We start from the raw sequence: 25,069 nt of genomic DNA on the forward strand, positions 1-25,069 counted from the left end.
TTTCAAGAACAATGGGCAGCAGTGGTTATGCCCATCAGCTTCTTTTATGGCCTAAATTCCTTCTTGGAACAACACCGTGGACATTAATGATCATCAGCAGTGAAGATGCCTGAAACCAGAGGGCCTCGGCGGTGCCAGCACATCCCCTCTCTGATCTCTGCAACCCGTCGGTGACCTCTGCCCGCCTTGCTGGTCACTGACTCAGGAGCAGACTCATTGCACAAGGGGTCTGAAAAGTCTTTGGGCAGAAGCTGGAGAGAGAGAGAGAGAGTGTGTGGGGGGGGGAAGGGGGGGTTTACAATGACCAGATGTCCTGATTTTATAGGGACAGCCCTGATATTCGGGGCTCTGTCTCATATAGGCGCCTGCTGCCCCCACCCCGTCCCGATTTTTCACACTTGCTCGCTGGTCACCCGAGGCGGGGGGATGACAGAGAATCACTCCCCAGACAGGGTCTACACATGAGTGGAAAAATAAAAAGGGGTGCCAGGTTCAGCCCCGGCTTGGCGGGGGTGTGTGTGTGTGTGCAGCGAGGGTCTCTCCGGGCTGGGGCAGCCCCGGCACCTGCGTCTCCTATAAGGGTCCGTCCCCCAGGACGCCCCAAAAAGAGCGGGCTGGTCGCGGGAGAGGCCCCAGCAGGCGGCGGCCGTGCGCAGGCCGGTGGTGGCGGCGGGGGGCGGGTGGCTGAAGGCGGCACCGCCCCGGACGCGGCACGGCGCGGTCTGTGGGAGTCGCTCTCAGGCGCGGTCGGTGGCAGGCCGCGGCCGGCTGTGGCGCTGGCGGAGTCCGCGGGGGCGGGGCCCGGGAGCGCGGCCGGGGCCTAGCGCAGCGGCGGCGGCGGGATGGAGCCGCCTGAGGGGGCCGCGGCGGGCCCGGCGCTGGAGCCGGCGCGGCGCGGGGCGGGCGAGGCCGAGGCGGGCGAGGCGGAGGCCCGGCGGCTGGTGCTGTCGCGGCGGCTGTCGGGCCCGCTGCCGGCCGGGCTGGCGCGCTGCTTCCCGGCGCTGGAAGTGCTGGACGTGAGCGGCGCCGGGCTGGCGGCGCTCGGGGCCGAGCTGCTGGAGCTGCCCCGGCTCCGCACGCTGCTGGCCAAGAACAACCGGCTGGGCGGGCCCGGCGCGCTGCCCAAGGGCCTGGGCCAGGCCCCGCTCGCCCGCTCCCTCCGCGTCCTCAACCTGAGCGGCAACCGCTTCGCCGAGCTGCCCGCCGCGCTGCTGGGCCTGCGGGGGCTGCAGAGCCTCAGCCTGGGCGGCAACCGGCTGCACAGCATCCCGCCCGAGATCCAGGCCCTCCGCAGGTGAGAGCCGCCCCGGGCCGCTGTGCGTGTGTGCGAGCGAGCGGGCGGTGGCGGGCTACCGAGGGGGAGCCTGAAGTGCGGGAGAAGGAGAACCCAGGTGTCTTGACGCCTGATTTCCTATCCCCCCCCCTTGCTCCGTTCCTGTCCCACACTGCCCCTGCCACCCTCTGTGAGGGATGTGCGGCTCCTGGAGGTGGCTAGACGGCAGAGAGAGACGGCGTCCCCGAAGAAGTGTGGCTGACCCCCTGTGTGGACACCTTTCTCTAACGCTCCTGTTGGCGGGACAGGTCGTCACGCTTTAACACGTCAGCCTGGCCCAGGCGTCCCCCGCGGCGTCACCTTTGCTAGGGAAACAACTGGCCTTCTCTACCGCCGTTTGAAATGCTAGGGAAGGCAAAGCAAAGCAAAGCCGTTCGTGGTTTTCCCCTAGCTAGGGTCAGGTGAAAGCGCTACCTGCCCCCCCCCCCTCCCCCCCCAGTCTCCAACTCGTGTGAAAGTGACAAACTGCCCCTTTCCTTCACTTGGATTTTACCTTACCCTGGGTTAGGTAACGTGAACTCAGAACACACCTATTTTTTTTTTCTAGGGACGTTGCACCCGGAAGTACGTCTATGCTATGGGGGGAAAAATGTGGTTTAAAATTATTGGCTCGCTTGTGCTAGCAAACCCCATTTGAAGTAATCCTAACTTAATCTAATTGCATCAAGCAATTGAACACCCGTACAATCCTGTTGTCTGCCAAGTGTTCAATCTAGGGGACACCATGAGATAGGTGCATTTTTAAATTGAGTTAGCATGAAGTGGGTTACAGCCCACGAAAGCTTGTGCCTGCAGAAATTAAATTTGTTAGTCTTAAAGTGCTACAGGACTCTCATTGTTTTTACTGTATACAAACTAACACAGCTACCCCTCTGGAACTTTCTCCCCTAGTATAGTCTCTTCTAACAAGGTAAACAAAATCACATGAGTATTTTCTGTTGCTATATCAGATTATATGCTACAGTTGTCCAGTCTTGGGTGTTAAACATTATAGCTTTCCACCTAATGCTTCAGGTTATTTTTTCAGTTTTAATCCAACCTCTGATGATTTATCCAGTCTCATGCTGTTTCCTGGACTGTGAAAGTAGTGAGTGATTGGGTAACGATTAAGTTTTTTGTTTGAGGGAAAAGAGGTTATCCCATTGAGAAAGAGTTGGAGAATGGTGGGGAGATATTCATCTGACATTCAACGTCTTCCTCACGAACATGTCACATTTTCACTTTAGTATTGAACTTGAAGTGGCATATTTTCTCTTCCCCTTTCCTTCCACCTGGTCTGACCATCAGGTTATAATAATGGTTTCAAATGTGCACACACAGAACGTAAGAACAGCCAGACTGATTCAGACCAATGGTCCCTCTTGCCCAGTATCCTGTCTTCTGACAGTGGCCTGATGCCAGGTGCTTCAGTGGGAATGAACAGAACAGGCAATCATTAAGTGATCCGTCCACATCAGGGAGGTGTTTGGGTTTTTTTGCAACATCCATTATCCTCCAAAGAAGTGAAGAAGACATTTGCTATAGCTTGGTGTAAGGGAAAGAATTTCTGAGCTCTGCTCTTGGCTAAACTACTTGGAGGAATCTAGATCTTCTGCCACAAGCTAGAGCTGTTTACCTTATGCTTAACACAGGATGCGCTGGGTAGGCTACTGATGTCCCTGGGCAAGATTCAGGAAGATGTGATGTAAGCACAGTGAATGATGTGTCCTCTTATGCAAAAACAAAAACCCAGATGTCTGAGAAGAGTGGGGGGGTAGCGGGGAGAAAAGTGTCAAATCACCTCCAGCTCTTGTCCGTCTAAATTGGTAGAGAAACGGATTCAGTTAAATCAGTGCAACTCCCTTGTGTGATATTTTGGTTTGAGTGCCTTATTCTGATTTAGCATAAATCAATTATTTAAGGCAGTCTTAAACAAATTACCACACAAGGGAGTTGCACTGATTTAACTAAATCCGTTTCTGTACTAACTTACGTTAAACTGGTACAACTTTTTTGTGTTGACGAGGCCTAATTCTTCCCTCCCCAACCCCCCTCATGTCTCCAGTCCTCTGTATACTCACCCCTAATTCTCATTTGGTGAGCTGCTGTATAATTTGGCCATTGAGGTGAGTAGGTACATGTGCGCAACCTATTCAGGCCTCTGCTAGTTTCAGACTACAGTCTCAGTTGTGCTTACACTGTGCAATGGGGGTTGAGTTGCTGCACATTTTAGTTTAAGTCTCTGCTGTTAGTGGTGGTGCAGTGGGGCCCAGCACAGAAGCTCACTAGACGCCTAGAACATCAGCTTCCAGTTCAAAATGCCAACGTTCATCCATGTACCAATGGCTGGAAAATGCTATTCTGTAGCTGTAGAGTTTAACCATTAACGGATATCTGAGTGCTGTTCTGCCTTAGAAAAACTGTCTCACTTTTTCTATTGTAGACCAAGACTAATAAGTATACCCTTGCCTTTATAAGCTATCAGCAGATTACTTTTAATTCTACAATATGCCCTCTCTTGCTACTTTAGTGTGTAAAGTGAGCCTGAATAATAGTATGCACCCTCCAAAAGCATTTCTGCTTATTTAAATTAGAAATCAAATATGTTCTCAGTAAAAAATATTGGGGTAGAGTCTTTGAAGAACTAAGAAGGGTGTGACCCTTCCGTGCCTGGGGTAGCCACCTGAAAATGCCAAGGTCAGAGCAGGTTGTAAAAGAAGAGCAGATTCTCCCAGCACTGGTGGGTGACACTGAAGTCAGGCTTCCCAACCAGCCTCACAATGCTTCTGATTCCCTACACTGGTTATCAGGAAGCCAGTGTACAAATACACATAGCCCCCTTTATTGCATTTCAGTCTCTGGCTCCCAATCAGCACTAGGTCCAGTAAAGAGACCAGTTATTTAAACTCTATGCTCTTTACCAAAAAGGTTCCCTCTGACCCCAAAGGGTTAGCCACTGTACCAGATCAATATCAGTTTGGATCTTACCCAAAATACCATGCTGCCAGCCAATCCTTTAGTAACAAACTAAAGGTTTATTATAAAAAGGAAGGAACAAACTATAAGAGAAATGTTGAGAAGTTAAAGCAATCAGATACATACAAATAAGTCCATACACATCCGGTTTCTAGAAGAACTGTGGAGTTTGCAGGCTTGTATAGTCCCTCTGGTATACATCCAGTACCTGGATGGGCCTCAGTCCTTTGTTTCACAGCTTCAGTTGCAGATGACTTGGTCCAGAGGTAGATAGGTGACTGGAAGCTGAACAGGATTGAAGACAAAATGGATTCCAAGGCTTCTGCCTTATATATCCTCTGGTCCTTGCAATGCTGCTTGTGGAATTTTACAGGAACCAAAATGGAGTCCAGAGTCACATGGGTAAGTCCTGGTGACTCATCAGGTATATTGCTGGCTTCTCCCTCTGGGCCCCTTGCACCTGGGAATGTCTTAATGGGCCATTAAGCGGGCTATTGTTCTGCAGCCATCCTGTCTGGGGTGTGTCCCAGACAGCACAATTTGAAATACAGCTATCTCAAAGAGTTCCAGAGGGGTAGCCGTGTTAGTCTGTGTACAGCAAAAACAATGAGAGTCCTGTGGCACTTTAAAGACTAACAAATTTAATTTCAGCAGGCATAAGCTTTCATGAGCCTCAGCTCACTTCCGCAGATACAGTGGGTAGAAATGATACAGCAAATGGGTAACATATAGGAGGCATCATATACATATACAAGCACATAGAGAACAATGGGGTAAGTGGATAAAAGCCGGGTACTTGAGGTCTAATGATAACCATTGAGTAGGAGGTGAGAATGGGTGATCAAAGCAATTTACCTCTTGTAATGAGAGAGATCAAATATATCCATAACTTCCATTACACATATAACACAGGAACATAAACATTATCTTACTTAGCACATTATAGCCTTCCTAACAGTACCTGACATGGCATATCTTACATGAATTATTATGATTTTGACATACTGATGTTAAACAATATCATAAATGCCCTTCCCCCTCCCCCCCCCCCCAATCCAGCCAGCGTGACAAAGGGTATAAAACAGATACCAAGCAAGTGAACCCTTAAGACGGGAAGTGATTTTTTTAGCTTCTGTTTAGAACTCTGTTAATATCTAGTTAGCTAAAATGCCTTACACAAAAGGCTTGTTGATGTGGTGAGTTAATGTGCACCTACTGCTAAAAGTTCCCTAGATCTCATTAATGTAGTACTGTTTGAAAAAACTTCTAGTGCATGCCAGCAGGGTCTGTGTGGGCCAGTGAGTGTGTGACACACAGGTGTAGATTAGAATTTACCCCACTTTGGTGCACACTAGCGCACTGTGTAGGCAGCCCAAAGAGTTAAGTTTTAAGTTTCTGCATCTTGACTTTCCCAGTTGAGTTCTGAAAAAGTTTCCAATCCGCTTTGAGTCCTCTGTGGAAAAACAACAAAAGCAAGACTTGGTATCAATATTGCTAAGATAGAAAAATAAGTAGACAAACTAGCTTTACAGATCTTCTGCTTCTTTGGGTTTATGCCCTCCTTTCACTATTTCTTTTCCTTACAGGTCACTTTAAAGTGTGTGTCAGCTGTTTCTGCTATGTGTTGCTCAATTTTACTGTTTGATTTCTTTCCACAAACCAGTATGTGGGAGTAAAATAAAAGAAACCTGCAGTCTTGCTGCTAGTGATTCATTGGTCTTTATATTGCTCATTTGATAAGTCCTGCAGGAATCATTATTTGCAAACCTGTATGTATAGAATAACATAGCAGTGCTGCTGTACTAGTGGAGGCAAGAGGTGATATTTAGGGCTTGTCTACACATGAAAATCTGGAGTAAGGTAGGATGTGAATTTAAAGTGCATCAACTATTTCTGAACAACAGTATATGTGAATGATCTTCTTCTGGAATAAGAGCGCTGTATTCCAAATTAGTTTAAACCACTTTGGAAGTGGCTTAATTCAAAATAAGGCAATTTTCTTCTGGAATAAGAGCACCCACATATGAACCGAAGAGAGTGGAATGAGCATTTTCAGCAAGACTAGGGCTCTGTTGTCACAGTAACTGGATGGCTCAAGGTGACATGCTGTGGTCATTGAACCTGAGCCGAGGTTAGATAAGTGTAACTATATTTGTGTCTGGTGCAATATTGGGGTATACTTGGTTTTAGACTTTTTTCTTGGGGTGTCAGAGTCCATGCTTTATTTTACCACATCATGTGGCTTTTACATTTAGAAAGGGAATAGGGAGATGCTGAGCTGACCTCAATAATTTATTTACTCAGAAGTAATAACTGGCTCTGACATAGCAGCTTCATGAATAGATCTAAAGTGCTTTACAAAGGCAGTCAGTATCATTACCCCCCTTTTAATGATGAGTAAACTAAAGCACAGAGAGGTGAAGTCATTTGCCCAAAGTCACCCAGGAGGCTAGTGGCTGGACTGGAAACAGAACTTGGAGCTCTTTAGTCCCGAGCCAATGCTCTATCCTGTAGGCCGCATGGCCTTCCCCGCTCCGTGCACCAGTACTCCAAAAGTTTGTCCACATGTGTTAGAATATGACCTAGAGAAATCATAACTGATTCCTCATAAAACATTCAGTGTAGACAGACTGATTTATGTTAAACACAACAGTTCTTGTCTCCGCTAACTCATGTTTAACATCCTGTTAGTTGCCATGATACCACAGGGCCATGTTCTAACATTTAGCTTCCCCGTGTAGAAGTGCTCCAACATATGGATCCATCCGTTCTTTACAAGGAACGGTGCCTGTGCCCATTGCCCAAAGATGCTGGCTAGTATAAAACTTAACAGCTGGCAGCAGAGAGATCCAGCCAGAACTCAAATTTAGATGAGATGGTATCAAAATTTCCCTAAAACAAAGTTTAACAAGAAGTTTCTCCATCTGATCTGAAACTGGAGTGAAGGGTAAGAGTTTAATCAAACAGTACACCTCTGCCCACCTCCTTCTATGATTTGCCAATTCTAGGGAGAATCACACAGCTGCTGCTGAGACATAACAAATTTAAGATCAATCTCCTGAAGCTATTTGTAAAACGTTTGAAGAAAGGAATTCTAGTGAGTTGTCTCTAACATTATGTCTTTACCTCAGCTCAAGTAGCAAGTCTTCCCACACTTAGCAGCTGGTTTTTTTGTTTTTTTTTAAGAGTATATATGTATAAAGAGTATATATGTATATAAATGTTAGAGCACACACTTTGCTCACTGCATCAAAGGGCACATATACAGCTCCTTAACATCACGGATCTGCAGTAGAGATAAGTGAATAATTGATTTTTCAGTTTGGCAGCCAGACTGAAAAATCCAGACAATTTTTTTTTTCATTTCAAACCAAGCACTGAATTGGTTTTTTTTTTTTTTTGTCCTTGCTAAAATGAAAAGCAAAACAAAAATCCACTTTGTTCAAACAAGGTGACATTTCATTTCATTTAAAAAAAAAATCCAGGTTTTTTTCAGCTGAAACTACTCTGAATTTGACTTGAATTGGTGAATAATTTTGGTGATGCAAGTGTTACTATTCACTGAAAAAAATTCACCCAGCTCTACTCAGCAGTGTGCTCTGTGGGACCCAGTTGCATTAATTGGGGTCTTTCACACTCTCTCACTGTTTCAACAGTTGGGATCAATTATGAGTATGAAAGACAACACTAACTGCTGCATGAAAAGAATAAAGTTAAACCAAATGGGTTCTCATCCACTTTCCTACTTGTTCTTGGTGTCCCATTGATCTGAAACATAAGGCCTGTTTCCCCTTTCATTTGCACTGGTGTAGATCTAGACTAACTCCACTGGGGAGGAATTAAACTAGCTAAAGACTGGTGCAAATGCAAGGATAGAATACTCAAGATCCCAAAAGCAAAAATCAAGATGCCAACTGCTATGTAAAGTTAAGCCGTTAACAATTTCCACTGAGATCCTTTTAGTTAATGACCTTGAGGCCAGTCTGAGTAGTATTACGAAGACTGAGTCCCACTCTTCTGAAATCCATATGGGAAGCTTATGCCAACTGCAGATGTAATGTCAAAACCATAGTAGCACTGTCTCACACTAAAGGTTAATGTACAATGGCAGTTAGTCAGGAATAGATGCCGTTAAGTCAGGAATAGGTGCTGACCTGGTGTTACGAACTTTTACCCGTAATAATTTCAGTTGTGTATCCCTGAAAGGGTGGTGAATCCCATGCTGTAGCTGAGGTTGGTCCTAAATGATGGAGATGAGTTTAGGGAAGGTTGGAGCTATAATTTGAGCCTAAGGTGTGCATGAAAAAAATGAGAACCATGTGATTTTGTAAACAGCTGATTATTTTTCAGATGTATTTCAGGAACCTCTTGCTCAAATGACCCCAAATTTGGATACTAATCCTATCCCACACAGTTGATTTCAAGACAATCTAAACTGCCATGTGGATTTTGGTGCACTTAGAAAGTCAACTATTAAACAGAACTCAACATTAACTATAGCAGAGCTGCTGCTCCACTATAATCTTATTATGGTCGTTGATGACATGTCAACCTTCTCTTCATATGGTATGTCTTAAGAAAATTATTTTATCTGCAATGCAAGCTGTAAACCTCTTGTAGATGAAATGAGATCCAGTACTAAGTGAAACTGCAGAAATAGGATTGCTGAAGTAATGCAGTCATCTTCTCTTTCAGTTTAGAGTTCTTGTACCTAGGAGGGAATTTCATTACATCAATCCCACCTGAGCTAGCAAACCTGCCTTCTCTAAATTACCTCGTGCTATCTGACAACAAGATCCAGAGTATTCCTCCTCAGCTAGCACAGTGAGTATTTCCAGCTAATTTCCTGTTTTCGGCCAATACTCAAACCTTTTTATTTTGCAAGTGTGGATGAGAGTACCTGGGAAGATTGGGTTGCTCTTTAGTTTTTAATCACAAATTAGGTATGCAGGGGAGATGCTCAGCACCAGGCAATGCAAGGAGGACTTCAAATGTATAGTGTGAAGATTATAAATTCAAAATATTGTGAAAGTGAATGGCCATTTTGGGATTTGTTATAGGATCCATCACCATAGCATCTATGCACAGGCTCAGGAAATGCAAAAGTTGACATTCCAATAGCAAAAGTAAATGCCACACTCTACATTTTCATTATATTGTGCTCGCCCTGCTTTGCCTTGCACCCCATCTTATTTGCGTGATACTCCTCTGTAGCATCTCATATTCAAGGATCTCAGAATGTTTTAAACATTTGCTAAGTCTCACATCATGCTTCCGAATGCTAAGTTTGCTTTATCTATTACAAAACAGACAAATTCTGTACAATAGTTCAAGACAAAGTGAAGAATACCCTATGCAATTGAAACTCTGAGCAAAGAGCATAAAAGCATGAGGTTTACCAAGTTGGAATTTGATTAGGATAATAAGGTTTAGCATTACCACTCTTGACCTGGATCTTTGTGGCATCAAGTGTTCATAACGTTGGTTTTTTTTCATTTGAAAGATGACCCTTCCAGCAGCACAGTGTCCTTATGCAGTGTGAGGGGATATCGGTTTGGTACTGACAGAGGGGAGAGCTCTGCGTACAAAAAACAAATCAACGTATTGTGTGTCTCATCCAGACACACACCTGGCCTGACCTTGCTTAGCTCTTGAGTTTTGACAGGAACTGAGCATGTGGTGATGCAGGTACAGACAATGAAAGCATGGGGTTTGCCAGTGAGCTCATCTTTAATACATAAGTGAGAGCAGGTGACCTATTCAGAACATTACGTGGAGCCTTTTGCATCCATACCCTTGGCACAAGGAAACATTATCCTTCTTAAAAGCGTTCTTTTTATGTAGCACTATTTTTGTTCCATACAAGTTTTTTAGTGTGTGTGGGCAGACCTATTTAAGACCCTGATTATTTCTTTAACATGCACTGAGGAGCTGAGCCAAGTTCTGTATAGGCTAGTCTGTGTGCTAGACCAGCAATTTTTTTAGCATGGTTTTGTGCTTAAAGGAAAAAAGCCAAAGGAAACAAGCTTGTGAGAGAGCTAGTAAGTGGGTGATGCTTTGTAATGCACCATGGAGTGGTTTTGCTTGCTCTTCTTGACTGTCTTCCTCTTGATTTTTCAGGTTACATTCCCTACGTTCCCTTAGCCTTCACAACAACCTGCTGACATACCTCCCGCGGGAGATCCTCAACCTGGTTCACCTGGAAGAGCTGAGTTTGCGAGGGAACCCTCTGGTTGTTCGCTTTGTCCGTGATCTGACTTATAATCCCCCAAGTCTCCTGGAACTGGCTGGACGCACCATTAAAGCCCGCAACATTCCCTACACTCCCAGTGATCTCCCAGGGAATCTTGTCAGATATTTGAGCCTAGCCAGCAACTGTCCCAATCCTAAGTGCGGAGGTAAGTTAGCTGCTCTCTGCTCCCTGTTCTCACCTGTCAGCTCTTCTGTTTCCTTCTAACCTAGCTCTCCTTTTAGGAGCTTAGCTGCACGTGTTGTCATACCAGTAGGTTCCTGCTGTGAGCATTTCAGTAGCCCCAGGTGTTATCCGTCCTCTTCTTCAAGGGACTATGTCACTGCTGTTTCTTAACTCAGGCTGTCTCTACCCTAAGCAAGGAAGTCCCTGCAGGGGCATTCATTGCTTAAAACCCTAGCACTGTTTTTGTCAGAACTGTTTTGGTTGGTTCGCAAAATGCACTTCTGGAACACTGGGGCTGTCCCAGCATGTCTTGGGGGTCCTGAAGCACCTATCCCATGGTCTTTGGCATGGCTGTCACATGTAATATATGTGCAAGGGATTTTACAGGCATTGTGTGAGACGGGGGAGTTCCAAGCAATGCTTTTTTTGGGCGGGGTGTTTATTCTAATGCAAATGGTCCGTTTCTTAACCTGTTTCCTCACTACCAGTTGTTCCTCAGTCATGGCTCTAACCACTTCTTACCAATTAATGTGACCACTTCAAAACAGGGTGTCGATGCAGGGAGGAGAGGCCAGAGATTGGGTTAGGCTGTGTGGGAGAGGAATTTGTTGCCTTGTATTTCTCACAGTGAAAATAGATTGATTGGTTTCACTTTGTTTTTCATGAACTAGCATGGTGCTGCTCAAAATGCTGCAGAGGGATAGTTAACGCCAAGCCAACAACAATTTAAAAAAAAAAAAAAAAAATCCACCAGCACACTTCTAGAAACTGTTCTTAATCAGATGCAGGCATTTTCAGAAGAATCTCCATGCAGTCGGAGAACATAACAGTGTGTATTATGGCATCGTTCTGTTCCAATGGAAAATAGCATCTAAGTTCAGCATGGTAACTTCACTCAAGCAGAAGAGGAATGGGGTTATGAGAGAGAGAGCTTTTATTTATATACACACATCTTTGATAACCGGTAGAAGGGGCCTGGTAGACTGGAAAATAGAGTGGATAAATGCATTTAACATTTAAGGACATGTTTGACAGGCCCCAGCATGACATTCCCTCTTAATTCTTAGAGAAATTTCCTTTCTTGTGGAATGAATTGGCCATTGTTCCTCTCTTCAAATAGTACTTTACCCTTCTGTAACTCTTTCACCTGGGTATCACAAGTGCTTTAGAAACATCAGTTTTCTCAAACCCCAAGGAGTTATCTCCCCAAGGAGTATCTCCATTTTACAGATGAGAAAACTAAGAATTTAAATCCCTTGATTTGCAACACAGTGAATCAGTGGCAGAGCTGGGAATAGAACACAGATGTCCTGACTTTTGGCGCCCCAATTCCAGCCACTTGAGCAACTACTTGGCAAACACTACTCAGGGATGAGCAAATCATTGGTAAGATTAGACAATGGAATGGCTGTATAAAATGCATGCGGTGCAGGCACCTTGCAAAGCACTACTTTCTCTGAAAAACATCTGATAACTACATGGGTTAACAGAAGCTGCACATAAACTGTTAATCTAAAAAGAAAAACTGAATCCTTTCCTTTCCACTGCAGCACACACACATATGCTCCTCACGCCAAAATTCTTATTTCCATAACTTGCTTTTTGAATTCATCCCGAAGATGAGGCAGGTGCGTTAGAAATGATGTCTGGCTTGCCCATTTCTGTGGCGCGTGCAGGTTTCACAGCAAACCACGGAGGCGTTGTTCTAAAAACTGCCTTGCTTTCCTTCCCCTTGCAGGTGTCTACTTCGACAGCTGCGTCCGACAAATCAAGTTTGTTGACTTCTGTGGGAAGTACCGCCTCCCGCTGATGCACTATCTGTGCTCCCCGGAATGCTCCTCCCCCTGCAGCTCTGCCTCTCAGAGCTCCACTTCCCAAAGCGAGTCTGACTCCGAGGATGAAGCCATTGTTGCTGCACACAGGATGCAGAAAGTTCTTCTTGGGTAAAAGGGAGTGGTGGACTGAAAGAGGAACATGTTAGTAAAGCAGTAGTGGAAATGCAGAGTCTGAGGCTCTCGTGTTATGTAAGGGGCAGCACATCTAAGCAAATGGAAAATCGCTTGATGTGATGCTACTTAGAAGAACTAACTCAATGCCGTGCCTACATAGGGATGTCATAGAGTTGTCACTAAACCATAAAGGTCTCTGGGAGATCTGTGTATAGGGGGTTGGGGAGAGGGGGACCTACCATGTCTAGGAAACTTGTCTAAGATTTTTAATAGCATGACACATCACTACTGTGATTGGCTGTAGCACCCTATGATGCGAAGAAGACTGTTACCCTGTGGTAAATCAGAAAGAGTACAACTGTGCTGTGTTGATGTGTGGACTCCAATGCTGTATTTATCAGAAGACCCTTCTCATATCATGCTTAACACTCTGCTCTCTCCCTTGATTTCCACTTACATATTTACATACCCCCCCAAATATTTTTGTTGGAGATGGATTTTTCTAAGCTCTGGTTACTCTCTTCCTTTGCTCCAGACTTAGGGTCTCCATCTGCCGTAGACGTTAGTTTATTACAGCCCTAGAACTGAGCTGCTTTGGTATTTACCTGCCTTTATTTACTGGGCTGCTATTAGTGTCTTCTTCTGACTTATCCTTATTGCCTCATTGCAACTGATGCATGAGAGCCCTCATGTTGCTTGGGAATACATACAAAGCCCCTTAGTGAGAGTTGCCACCAGTACAGATCTACAGCCATTTGCCCCTGTCCAAAGGACCAAATGCATCACCTTCCCCTGTACTTTAAACTCATCTGGCTTCAGTGGAGCAAATCTGCTCCTAAACTTGTGTAGTCTCTCTGTCAACCTTTCTGTTGTGCCTTCTACTTGAGGATAGCTTTTTTACACTTTTTAGAATAGAACGTTGCACACTGGAGGCCGTGCACTAAGGCTGTCATTGCCTACATTAGGCATTGCACAAAAATCTCTGTCTCTGTGTCAGAATCTTATTACAAGGCTTCAGCAACTTATACCTTGCAAAAAACTTCCTACTTTCCTTCAGTTGAAATAAATAGCGTATGGAACATTGCAGGGCACTATTCTTTTCCCCCATCCCAGCATGAAAAGAGAAGCTGGTAGGAGGAATTGGAAGGCAAGCTTCATTGAGCACCTTATGGGGGAGACAAGCTGATGTTGAAGGCTCTTGTATGATTGTTAGTTTTGCATTCACTGTATTGTTCTTGCAATCCTTTGCATTGTTCAGGTAATGTATTCAGTTACCTTACAGTGTATTTAAAGGAAAACTGCAGAGATTAGTTCTAATTCTGTAGCTAAATATTTAATTGAGAAATAAATCTTATCTTTTAAAAAGTGAATGAAATGGACAGGTATTTCTGTACCTCTGTAGGGTGCTGAGGTGTGTTTCATCTCAAGGAGAGTTGCCATTTTATTGTTACATTTTTGAGGAAGGAGCTCTTTGGATGTAGTCTGAGACATATGAGCCCTACATCTGAAAGCATGAGCAAGGCAGGGTGCTTTCAATGGTGTAAAAAAAATGAACCAGCACAAGTTATTTACAATAAACAAAAGTACTACTTCATAAAAACTGCTCTCCTCTCCTTCTTTAAGATAACTATCTTGGAATTCAGAAGATGCATTAATGTCTTCATGGCAGCTCTTTCTCTTCAATTATATTTGATTCTTTAAAGTACTTTCATAATTTGCTCTTTATAACTATCCTTAGTTATTAGAATCTTAAACCACACTGCAGTTGTCCTTAATCTGAAGAGCAAGGTGTGTAAGAAATATATTTGTACACTTCTGTCTGTCTAGGCATTCAGCCTGGAAATCAGATGTCTTTCATTGATGGAATTGGGCTTGAACTCTCTCCACAGTAGCGTTCTTTCAAGTTAAGGCAATGGGTGCTACCTCTATTCTGTAGCTTTTATGGAAATATGGTGTATTTTACCAGGAAGAACTAAATTTCACAACAGGCTTTAACACTATGCCAACTGCCCACACAATAACATAGTCATCTTTCTTCTCTCCCTCAACCACACACCCCTTTTTCCCCTCCCCAGATAATGTTCATTCTCCTGGTCTAACTCCAGTAATCACAGAATTATAGAAATGAAAGGGCTGGGGAAGGGATCTTAGGAGGTCAGTTAGTCCCATCCCCTGTGCTGAGACAGAATTAAGTATAGTAATGCTAATCTAAATCTCCTCTCAGAGCTTGTTTTTCACTGTAGCAATTTCAAAATTGTGCAGCTCACACCGTAGACACTTCTATGCATTTTCTGTGTTGTAGACTTTGTGAAAGGTCTCCACTCTGCTATGTATTCTCATGAATACAAGGAGTAGAAATACAAGGTTCTGTTTCTGCCTCCCCTTTCCTGGAAAGATGAAGATGAGAAAGAGCATGGAGGATCAAGCTAGTATTTGCAGTGTGAAGCCTAACTCATTATCCACCAAAGAGCAAGATTGTCCTGCACTAGTGAACCCCCCGAGACTAAAAATACACCAGGGAATAAAAAGGATAAACCTAAATCTGAAAGTAGGCTCAGAATGGAATGGAGTAGCTCTTCTCTCCTCTCTTCTGTGGTGGGACCCTCCAGAGCAGGCATGAAACAGAATGACAAGGCCACTGTTTATGCTGTAGTTGTTCTGTTGATTTTATTATTTTTTAAATAGGGGCATCAGTGCCCATGGCCTCTGTCCTCCACTGGAAGAATCTTCATTCAGTGTTTTAGAATCCCTTCCTTACAGCTGTCAGATATTTTCCAAAGGTAGAAACGCTGAAGTTGAGAAACAAATGTGTAAAGCCAAGTCATCGTTCCATCTTTCCTGCTGGGTCTAGAGTCCTGTGTACACTTCCCCTCCTTCTGTCTTTGCCAAGGAGAGCTGAGGGTGAGTTTCTGAATGCAGGTAGTTAATGTGAACAGTGGGATCACATTAAAAGAAGCAAAAATATCTACTTGACGGGAAGCCGTCTATACAATTGCCAGTTCTTTCATGTATCTCTTTGTTCACTAAGAGGCTAGACTTTCAGAAGTCAATAATGAATATTTGAATGAGTTCTGCAGTGGCCAAATGCAGTTTCTCATGGACTTCTGTCCTGCTCACTGTCTGCTTTTAAAATCTTTGATTGAATTATATGGGGAGGAATTGGCCTCTTTTTGTTCCTTACTCCTGTTGGCAGTATTGAATGGAAGGATTTAATCCAATGAAAGTAATGAAACTTAATCCCCACAATGCATCTTTGTTACCCAGTTCAAAGAATAGTTTTTAATGCCTCTTATTCACACCAGGGAGATGTTGGTTTTTGTTTTTTTTCTCTTCTGCTTAAATAGTTCCAAGATACTTCAAATAGACTTCTTCAGAGTGCACTCTTCTACAGGAATAACTCCATCTTGGAAACCTCTTTGATTGCTTTGTTTTTCTGACTAGAGCAGTAGTGATCTTGTGCTGAACACTAAAGGATTAAGGGGTTATGGAATTTGATCATGAGCATTGTGTTGCTTTACAAAGTTTAAACGTGCCTTATGTTTTTTTAAAAGTATATTTTGCTAGAAATGTATGAATGTAGACTATTTCTAACAGTATTTCATTTTGAGCTGTAAACTGATTGTAACACTAAGACTAAGCCAAAAAATGTTATTTCTAAAAACTGTCTCTGTCTATCATGTGGTGATATCTCAAATCTTGTACGGTCAGAAATGGAGGATTCCATCAGCACAATCATAGAAATTAGAGATTTAATTTTTCCCCAATCCATACAGGATTAGAGATTAGAATAGTCTTCAGAGGGAAGTGGTAACACTCTTGCTCCTTGGGTCAATTAAAATTAAACTGGAGAACGCTGTAGGCAGGATTGTGTGTTTCATGAAAGTCATTGTGGAATCTAAGTTTTTAAAAAATCTTCACTTAAGGGTTCTGAAGATAAATGTGAAAACATAACCAGCATGTAAACTGACTGAGTGGTGGGTGCCTGAGTCTGCCAGCAGCCTGAAACAATAGTAGGTGTGAACTGCCCTATTCATCTCAGTGGGGGTGATAATGCTGAAACCTACAGATGACCGTTTAAATGTCAGTGTAGCTTTCTGCTTCACTGCTGTTCGTTTTAGAAACATGCAGTAAATGTGCTTATCCAACAATCCCAAACTGCCTCTGGCGGGCCAGACTAGCTTCAGCTGCCTCCCTCTGCCACAACCTCCCGCTTCTGCACTGAAGCTGCCAATTGTCAATACACAAATCTGTCCCCTATTGGAAAATGGGACAGAGTAAGACACGGGGGGGTCTGCTGAATGTGTTTAATTTCATGCTTGGTTCCTTACCTCCATATTTTAATTTAAACGGAGCTGCTCTAGATTTTCTCAAGTGCTGCAGTGTCCAGGAAGCTTGTCTACAGTATAGTTTATGTGGGGCTATAGGTCAAGTCTTCTGCCACTAGTACTGCTCTTTATCTGCTAGGGTAGAGAAAAGAATAAACCTAGCTTCATGCTGTACCTGACTAATTGTGCAGTACCCTCCCAGGCAGTAGGCATATCTCCCTGACCCCAGCTGCTTATCTCTTCGGGAGCGTGAGCTTTAGCCCTCTTGACTTTTATCCTTGCTGTCACCACTAATGCTACGAGGGCTTTGTATATGATCCTTAACTAAAATGAGTTAAATGGCTGCCTGAAATTGATAGATGTTGAGTGAACTGAACAAGAATTTACCTGCTAGTACAGAATTGGCTAGATTACGGAGGAAATGCTGTGTAAGTGAACTGGAAACACTTCCCATACATATGCGACTAAGCCCTTGGTTGCTAATGTCTTTCCCAGACTGGCCCCCAACGGAATGCAATGGAACTCCTTTTAGATGTGTAGGGTAGTGAAACATATGTATATGTGTTTTCTGTGCATGAAGCTAGTATCTAGACAGAAATGCTAATAGACGGAGAAGAGGGAAGCATGGATGATAACTTTCTAAAACAAAAGTCCTAGTACAGTCTTTATTAAGATTCGGTTGGAAAATTTCTTGAAATTTGCCTGTAAGATTGTTGCAAAATCAGATTTGCTGGTGGCCTCTTGCCAATGGAACCAAAGTCCTAGAGGAATCTGATGACAATTGTTCCTGTGCTCCTTGCTCCAGAGTGGAAGATGGGACGATATCCTTTCTACATAAGCTGTCATGTGCTCAAAGATCTTTTCCAGTGTTGCTGTATACTCAAAGGGAACAGCTTAATTTTGGGAAGAGAATATGATGATGACTCTCTACGTGTATCATAAAACATTAGTAGCTGTCAGCCTGTATAGCTGATACTGTGATGTACTGTCATATGGGAGGGGGGCCACTGGTTCTGTGAAAACTCAAACATGGTTCAGTAGGGGGGAGAATTTTCCTGCATAAGGCTTGCTGCAGCCTCCCCTCTCACCAGCTCCAAGAAGGAGGCCAGGCCATAGTTCAGGTACAGAATAAGTGACAACTGGCTGGAAACCTCAGGGGCTCAGAGTAGCTATGCAGTTTTAGAGATTAGGAAAAAACTTTAATGTAAATCTCCTTTGCTTCAGATTAACCCTATTACTACTTGTCCTATGTTCGGTGACCATGAAAGACAATTGATCCCCATCCTCTTTTTTTAAAATTTTCAACAGCCCTTAATATATTTGAACCTGTTCTCAGGTTCCCCCTCAGTTGTCTTTTCTCAAGACTAAACATGCCCAGTTTTGTTAACCTTTCCTCATAGGTCAGGTTTGCTAAACTTTTTATCACTTTTGTTGCTGTCCTCTAGACTCTTTCCTCTTTGTCCATATCTTTCTTAAAGTGTGGAACCCAAAACTCACCAGTGCTGAGCTGAGTGGGACGATTACCTCCTTTGTCTTACATACAATACTCTCAGTAACTCATTCCACAATATTAGCCTTTTTTTGCAACTGCATCACATTGTTGGCTCACAATCTATTTATGATCCACTATAAACCTGCTTCCCCCCCCCCCCAACCTTTTCAGCGCTATCACCTTGCCAGTTATTCCTCATTTTGTGGTTGAGCAGTTGATTTTTCCTTCCTAAGTATAGTACTTTGTACTTACGTTTATAGATATTCATCTTGTTGATTCCAGATTAATTCTGTAATTTGTCAATGTCATTTTAAATTCTAATCCTGTTCTCAAAAGTACTAGTAACCCCTTCCAGCTTGCAGCCATTTGCAAATTTTATAAGCATGCCTTCCAGTACATAAGTCATTAATGAAAATGCAGAATAGTTCTGGGCCCAGAATAGAGCCTGTAAGACCCCACTAGATACATTCTCCCCCACCCCTCCAGTTTGACAGTGAACCATTGATAGCTACTCTTTGCGTATGGTCTTCTGGCCAGTTTTGCACCCATCATATAGTAATTTCATCTAGAGCACATCTTTCTAGATTGCTTATGAGAATGCCATGTAGGACTGTGTCAAAAGTACTACTAAAATCAAGATATATTACGTCTACAGCTCCCCTCCCACATCCACTAAGCCATAATACTCAGACCTCAGTGGTTCAGGAGCTAAATTCAGAGTAAACATTACCCAAAAGAGCCACAGTATGTGAATTCAGTGTTTCGTTTACTCTATATAAATTCTCACAGCAAAATGACTGACCAAGTATTATTTTATCAACTACAATTGGTTAATAACATAGTAAAAGCATCCTGAGTGGTTAAAACTTAAATTGATGAATAATTAAATCACAGACTGTTTTAATATGTTCTGCCAAGAGCCTCAGGAGACACACTAAAAACCACTTGCGGCTCATGAGCCTCAGTCTGAGTATCACCGCACTAAGCCAATAACCCTGTCAAAGAAGGAAATGAAATTGGTTTGGCATAATTGTCTCTTGACAAATTCATTTTGAGTATTACTTATAGTTCTGTTATCCTGTAGGGGCTTACAAAATTGTTTTGATAATTTGTTCCAGTATCTTTCCAGGTGCCAAAGTTAGTCTGATTGGTCTATAATTCCCCAGGGTCCTCTTTGTTCCTCCTTTTAAAGATAGGTACTATATTTGTCCTTCTCCAGTCATCAGGGACCTCACCCATCCTCTGAATTTTCAAAAATAATCACTAACAATTCAAAGATGGCTTTAAATAGTTCCTTAGGTACCCTAGGGTGAATTTTGTCAGGCCTTGTTGCCTTAAATACATCTAACTTAACTATATATTCTTTAACCTGTTCTTTCTCTGTTTTGGCTTGTGTTCCTTCCCCTTTTATGTCCCTTGCTAGGTGTAACTCATTTTGTCCCTTAGCCTTTCTGATTTTGTTCCTACCTGCTTGTGCTATTCTTTTGTCGACCTCCTTAGTAATTTGTCCACGTTACATTCAGCAGAATCCTCTCCTAACGTTCTTCTCAATGCTGCAATTTATGTATAAGACTCATGTTTAAGCTTAGGGAAGAGTCCACCCTTAAAAGAAGAAAGGGGATACTCACAAACAATAATTCTTGTTCTTTGAATGTAGCGCTTCCATAGATTTCCCCACCATATGAGTAGCACGGGTAGCCATGGAACCATTTTTGAAGAGCATTTGACAGTTAGGGCTCAACCACAACACTCCAGACCATGAATATCCTACCCTCTCCATCTTTATGGTCTATATGTATCTGGGCTCCAAAACAAAGGAATGAAAGCGGGTCAGTGTGACTCTGTGGAAGCAGTACATCAAGAGTAAGAATTATTGTTGGTAAGAAGCCCTGGGAGGGGACTGGACGTCCTGCTGCACCACTCTGTTGAAACAACAGATCTTGACTCAGGGAAAGAGAATGGATGATTAGCTTTGGACCGAACAGAGGCTGAGAGTTAGGTCTGCTGTGCTCACACTGGTGTGATTGAAATCACTGGCAGTCCCAGCAAAACTCAGTACTCTGGGGATGAAAGTAAATTGAGAAAAGGCATGAAAGCCCTTTTCCCCCCAGCATAAAATAAAGGTGTCCGCTACACATTGTGGGTCCCTGCCCATCTTGATTTGGATTTGTTTGCACCGAGTCCATATCTAGATGGCCCCACACTAATAGGGCCAACACTTCTTTTCAGACCAGTTTTCTCATTGGAAGATTCCTTGAAAAAGTAATGGAGTTGGGGAATTTGGTCTTGGTGTGGCTTTGAACTTGAAGGAGCACCTTATTCAACACTCTGACACAGTGGTTCGAAGAAATGGCTTGCTATGGTTGAATAAAACAGACTAATGGTCCCCAAGCATGGAATGGAAAAGGAAGATAGATATGGTTATGGGTACTCCAAAATTGGTTCAAGATCTCTCATGCTTTCTCAGATTTGCTGCCTAGTTATAGCATCATCAGTAGCTGATGTTGCCAAGGTAAAGAACAATCTTTGTTTCCTCTGATATGGACAGAGAAGCCTTCCAGCTGGCCTGAGTCACTCCTCTTCCAGAGCTGACTATCAGCAATGTTGTAACTGTCCCTTATGAAATCTAAATTAAGATTTCTTCTGAAAGACCAATTGACTCAAACCCAGTGATTCCAACATACTTTGTGCTTTCCTCTTTTCTGAGACCTTATCTGTCTTGGAGCTCAAGAGGTCTGCGCCTTCAAAGGCAAGCACATAACTTTAGCCTGGGCCTCAGTAGAGAGATCAGAACTCCTGCTCCAGGAATATCTCCTAAAAGAGACAAAGTGAAAAAGAAACTGTGTCCAAAATTTCAAATGAAACTCAGAGAATCTGACTCTCCCTGACTTTCCTTGAGCAATTCCAGAAGTTCGTGTCTTTTTTTCCTCAGAAAGATACTGGGTTTAAAAGGCAGCTTTGGACCAGAGCAAAAAATTATATTTGACCTCAAATACCTGATTATTAACAGGTCTCAGTGTTTTTCATTCTTCAGCTGCACTTTCTTTCAATGACATCTGAACTCATCCAACATATCCAAATGGAGTTGGGCTGATCACCAACAACTGTTCCTAGTTCTCTGACATCCCCTCCAGCTGCCTTCAGAAGATGTTGACTTCTGGGGCTTTGGCCAGAAGAGGGGACATCTCAGGACTTCCCCAGTAGACCCTCAGAAACTGTCTGACAGACACAACATCAGCCAGAACTGTTAATCACAGGTCCTCAGCTAAAGGAGGAACCTTTGCCTTTTTTGGAATAGAAAACCTTGGACATGTCACCATTCCTCAAAAAGGCTGTTGATGCAGGAGACAAAGAACGACGGGGCCCAAAAGCTCAAAGGTGCACAATACCTGTATCTGGGAAAGAGTTCAACTCTAGAGCTCCCCATGCTCACATCTGAAACTCCAAAGGAGTCCCTGTGTCTAAACGAGGCTCCTCTTGAGATGAAGCTGCAGAAGAATGGCAAGTAATCTACTTTACTCAGTTCTGGCAGGAACCATGGATCAAATGACAGCACCAACTTGTTCCAGAACATTGATTTCCACAGCACCCAGAGCTCATCTACCTGTGGTTGGAGGATGGGGAGGAAAAGAGAGCTCTGAAGAAACTCCTCTGAATTGATCCAACTGATCCAAATGGGTAATAAATGGGACTTAGCACCACTGATGTTGTTCTAAGTTCTGACATCCCCCCCAACACAGCCTTCAGAAAGTGTTGACTTCTAATGCTTTGGCCCAGACAAAGCCAAACTTTGGATGTGAGAAAGCAGATCACCCTAGGGTCTGGTGAGTTCTGACAGCAGGACGTACATTTTTTAACTTATGTGACCTCTTGAAACCTCTCGCACCACAAGAGGCACTGTCCTTAGCTCTATCCAAAGAACTCAGATCCTTACTCAGTAGAATCTATTTTGGCAGCGCCTTATAGGGTACAAGATGACCCTTTTTTGGCCTAGGATTTAATATCAGGCTTAGCACAGAGAGAGGCCTCCTGGCTGCAGTACTTCTTTTCTATTCATGAGATAACAGAGCCTCTTCCAGAAGCCGTTTCTGGGACAGAGTCTTACAGTCCTTTTAGGCCCTTTTAGAAAATGCTTATCACAGCCTTTTAGCTGGGTGGCCTTTCCCAAGGCTTGAGACACATCTGACATGTCTATGTGAACCTGAGAACATCCAGGGTTAAGAGGAACACCTCCTAAACCTCATATCCCTCCCTCCCAGCTCGGTTCACCATCGGGGGGGGGGGGAGGGGGGAGGACGACGACGAACAACAAGGCAACCTTAAGAACACCCAAAGTTTGTCAAGATCATTGCAAAATTAAAACAACTTTTTTCAGACACAATACTGCTCTATTTAAGGCTGTTTTAAATAACCCAGTGAAAGGGAGAGGTGGTTTTTTGCTTGTTCCATCTGTCCGAGAACAAAGAAGGGGGCAAGATTCCTGTATTCCACAGATGGAATTATAGCTATCAGGTTCACCTTGACAACTGCTGCTCAAAAATGGTCCCAGGCTAGGCAGGCAAGTCCTGCACTGAGATTCTGTAGAGGCCATATCATGAAGGAGATTTATTTTTTATAAAATAAACTTCAGAGCATTGACAGAATAGAGAACCTGGACCAAAATCCAGTCTCCCACCCCCACTGCCTGTTTTCGAAGGTAGATTCAGGCTGGCTGGTTCTAATTAGGATCAAGATTGCTGCCAACGCAGTTCCTAAGGATATTTTCCACGGCTACACCACTCTACGACTCATGCTGAAAATTGCCAGCCGAAGGAATTCCGCCAACTCTGGATTTCATGGAAGTTTAGTTTCAGTGTTTAAATAAGTTTTAAAACTGCAAGACTCCATTCCCCCTTTCCTAGAAAGAGTGAATAATTAACTCTGCATCCTCTGTGACCTCCAAGATAGTAATGCTAATGAGGTTATAGAGTAAATCCTCTGAGCAGAGAACGTATTTGCACAGTGGTAGCTGGACAGAAGATTAGATGCCTGCAGTACGTTTCAGAAGCACCCAGATAAGTATTCTAGCATGTGATAGCAGATTTGGGGAGGACAAAAGCTGCAGAAATTGCAGGGCAAAGATGCAGTTGAGCAACATCTTACATTTTTAGACTGAATAACGGATTGCCAGTGATTTCTCCTGTCTTATTCCTTATTGAGGTTCAATGCGTGGGTCACGCTGATTGAGGGACTTGCCTACAAACATGACTGCGAAGAGGAAGCTGCAAACTAACTAGCAATTCTTCCAGTGACACCAGTGGCTTTACTCAGCTGCCAAAACACACAGAGATAAACCTGAAGCTGCTTTATTAGTCTTCATTCCCTATTAACACCAACATTTAATTACAATATAACCCTTACTGTGGCCTATTAAAGGGTTACCTGGTTTAGGGGTAGCTCAGACACAAACTTTAGAAGAGGAAGAAAACTGAGCAGTTAGGAGATTGGCAGTGGGAGAGAAAGCCTTTCATCTCTATGGTAGGTCACCTGTTGATCTCCAGGCTAGCTCAGGAGTGGCTGAAGGTCATTAAGATCTGATGGGTGTTTGTGGTCCATGTGAAATGAATTGGTATGTCTCAGTCCAATTCATAGGTGTTGGTGTCAACTTTAGTCTCTAGGGCTGTCAATCTGCCACTTTTCTCCATCACTGTGTTCATTTTAAAGATATAAAAGAAGAAATAAAGTGCAAGACCCATAAAGGAAGCTAATTAAGTGTAGCAAGATGGGAGAGTACTTCAACCTGGAGCTAAGCACTGAGCCCAATAACATAACTCCTCCTGCTTTTCCTTTCCTATAACCTTTAATTACAGAGCTTTCCTAATAAATACATGTACAGAAGATGCATCTGTGCCCACACCTGGCCTCTCCCCTATATACTAAAACACCAACCCCTCTCCAACACAGCCACAGAAAGTGCCTACTACCAGACTCCTTTCTTTCCAGGAAGCAGCTGCTGAGGGAGCTACGCACCCCCTAGACTCCCCAAATTTGCATGTGCAGGCATGATGAAAGGAAACAAATATTACACAAGGGGGAGAAGTGAAACGTTTAGGAATGTCAAGAGTTTCAGTTCCCTTCTCAGCACAGCAGACTGTTGAGTGTTTGTCTGTAAATAGGGGATTGTCTGCGCCAGGGAGCAGACCTGGCAACAGACCGCAGCTGGAAATTGACCCCAAAGGAAACCACTTTCAGGAGGCAGGGATATTAGGGGAGAGGAAAAGGGGTGTGGTCCCTTTTTTCCCCTGGATAAGACCATAGGGTTAATTAGAATTTGACAAGGTAGCAAAAAAGTGCTGGCTCTGTTGCTCCACGAGTAGTTCATAATCAAATGTGAAGGCTTGGAAGCTTCTGCTTCTCCAACAGTCTGCTTGTCTTACGCCCATCCGAGAAGTCTATTGCTATTGCCAAACCTGTTGTGTATTTTGTGTCTTGCCTTATTGCCTAGGTTGCCGTAGCAACAGAGCTTAGTTTGTTGCCATAGCAATTGAGTTAGACTATTAGGGGATAGCTCAGCCAGTCTTGGCTGGTTTTAGTGTAGTTCAATAAAGACTTTTCATGGGT

At 43.6% G+C, this 25,069-nt stretch overlaps 1 protein-coding gene across 1 annotated transcript; it reads left to right on the plus strand.

Moving 5' to 3' along the window:
- Positions 1–589: 589 nt before the first annotated feature.
- LRRC58 (leucine rich repeat containing 58) lies at positions 590–16,316 on the plus strand. The gene is made up of 4 exons (XM_067546001.1): positions 590–1,294; positions 8,984–9,112; positions 10,409–10,686; positions 12,442–16,316. The coding sequence occupies exons 1-4, from the start codon at positions 843–845 to the stop codon at positions 12,648–12,650; spliced, it is 1,068 nt and encodes a 355-aa protein (XP_067402102.1). The 5' UTR covers positions 590–842; the 3' UTR covers positions 12,651–16,316.
- The last annotated feature ends 8,753 nt before the right edge of the window (positions 16,317–25,069 follow it).

Source organism: Emydura macquarii, unplaced genomic scaffold (assembly GCF_026122565.2).
Source record: "Emydura macquarii macquarii isolate MOO-44397 ecotype Brisbane River unplaced genomic scaffold, CSIRO-AGI_Emac_v2 contig_1119, whole genome shotgun sequence".
In the NCBI taxonomy this organism is placed as follows: Eukaryota; Metazoa; Chordata; order Testudines; family Chelidae; genus Emydura; species Emydura macquarii.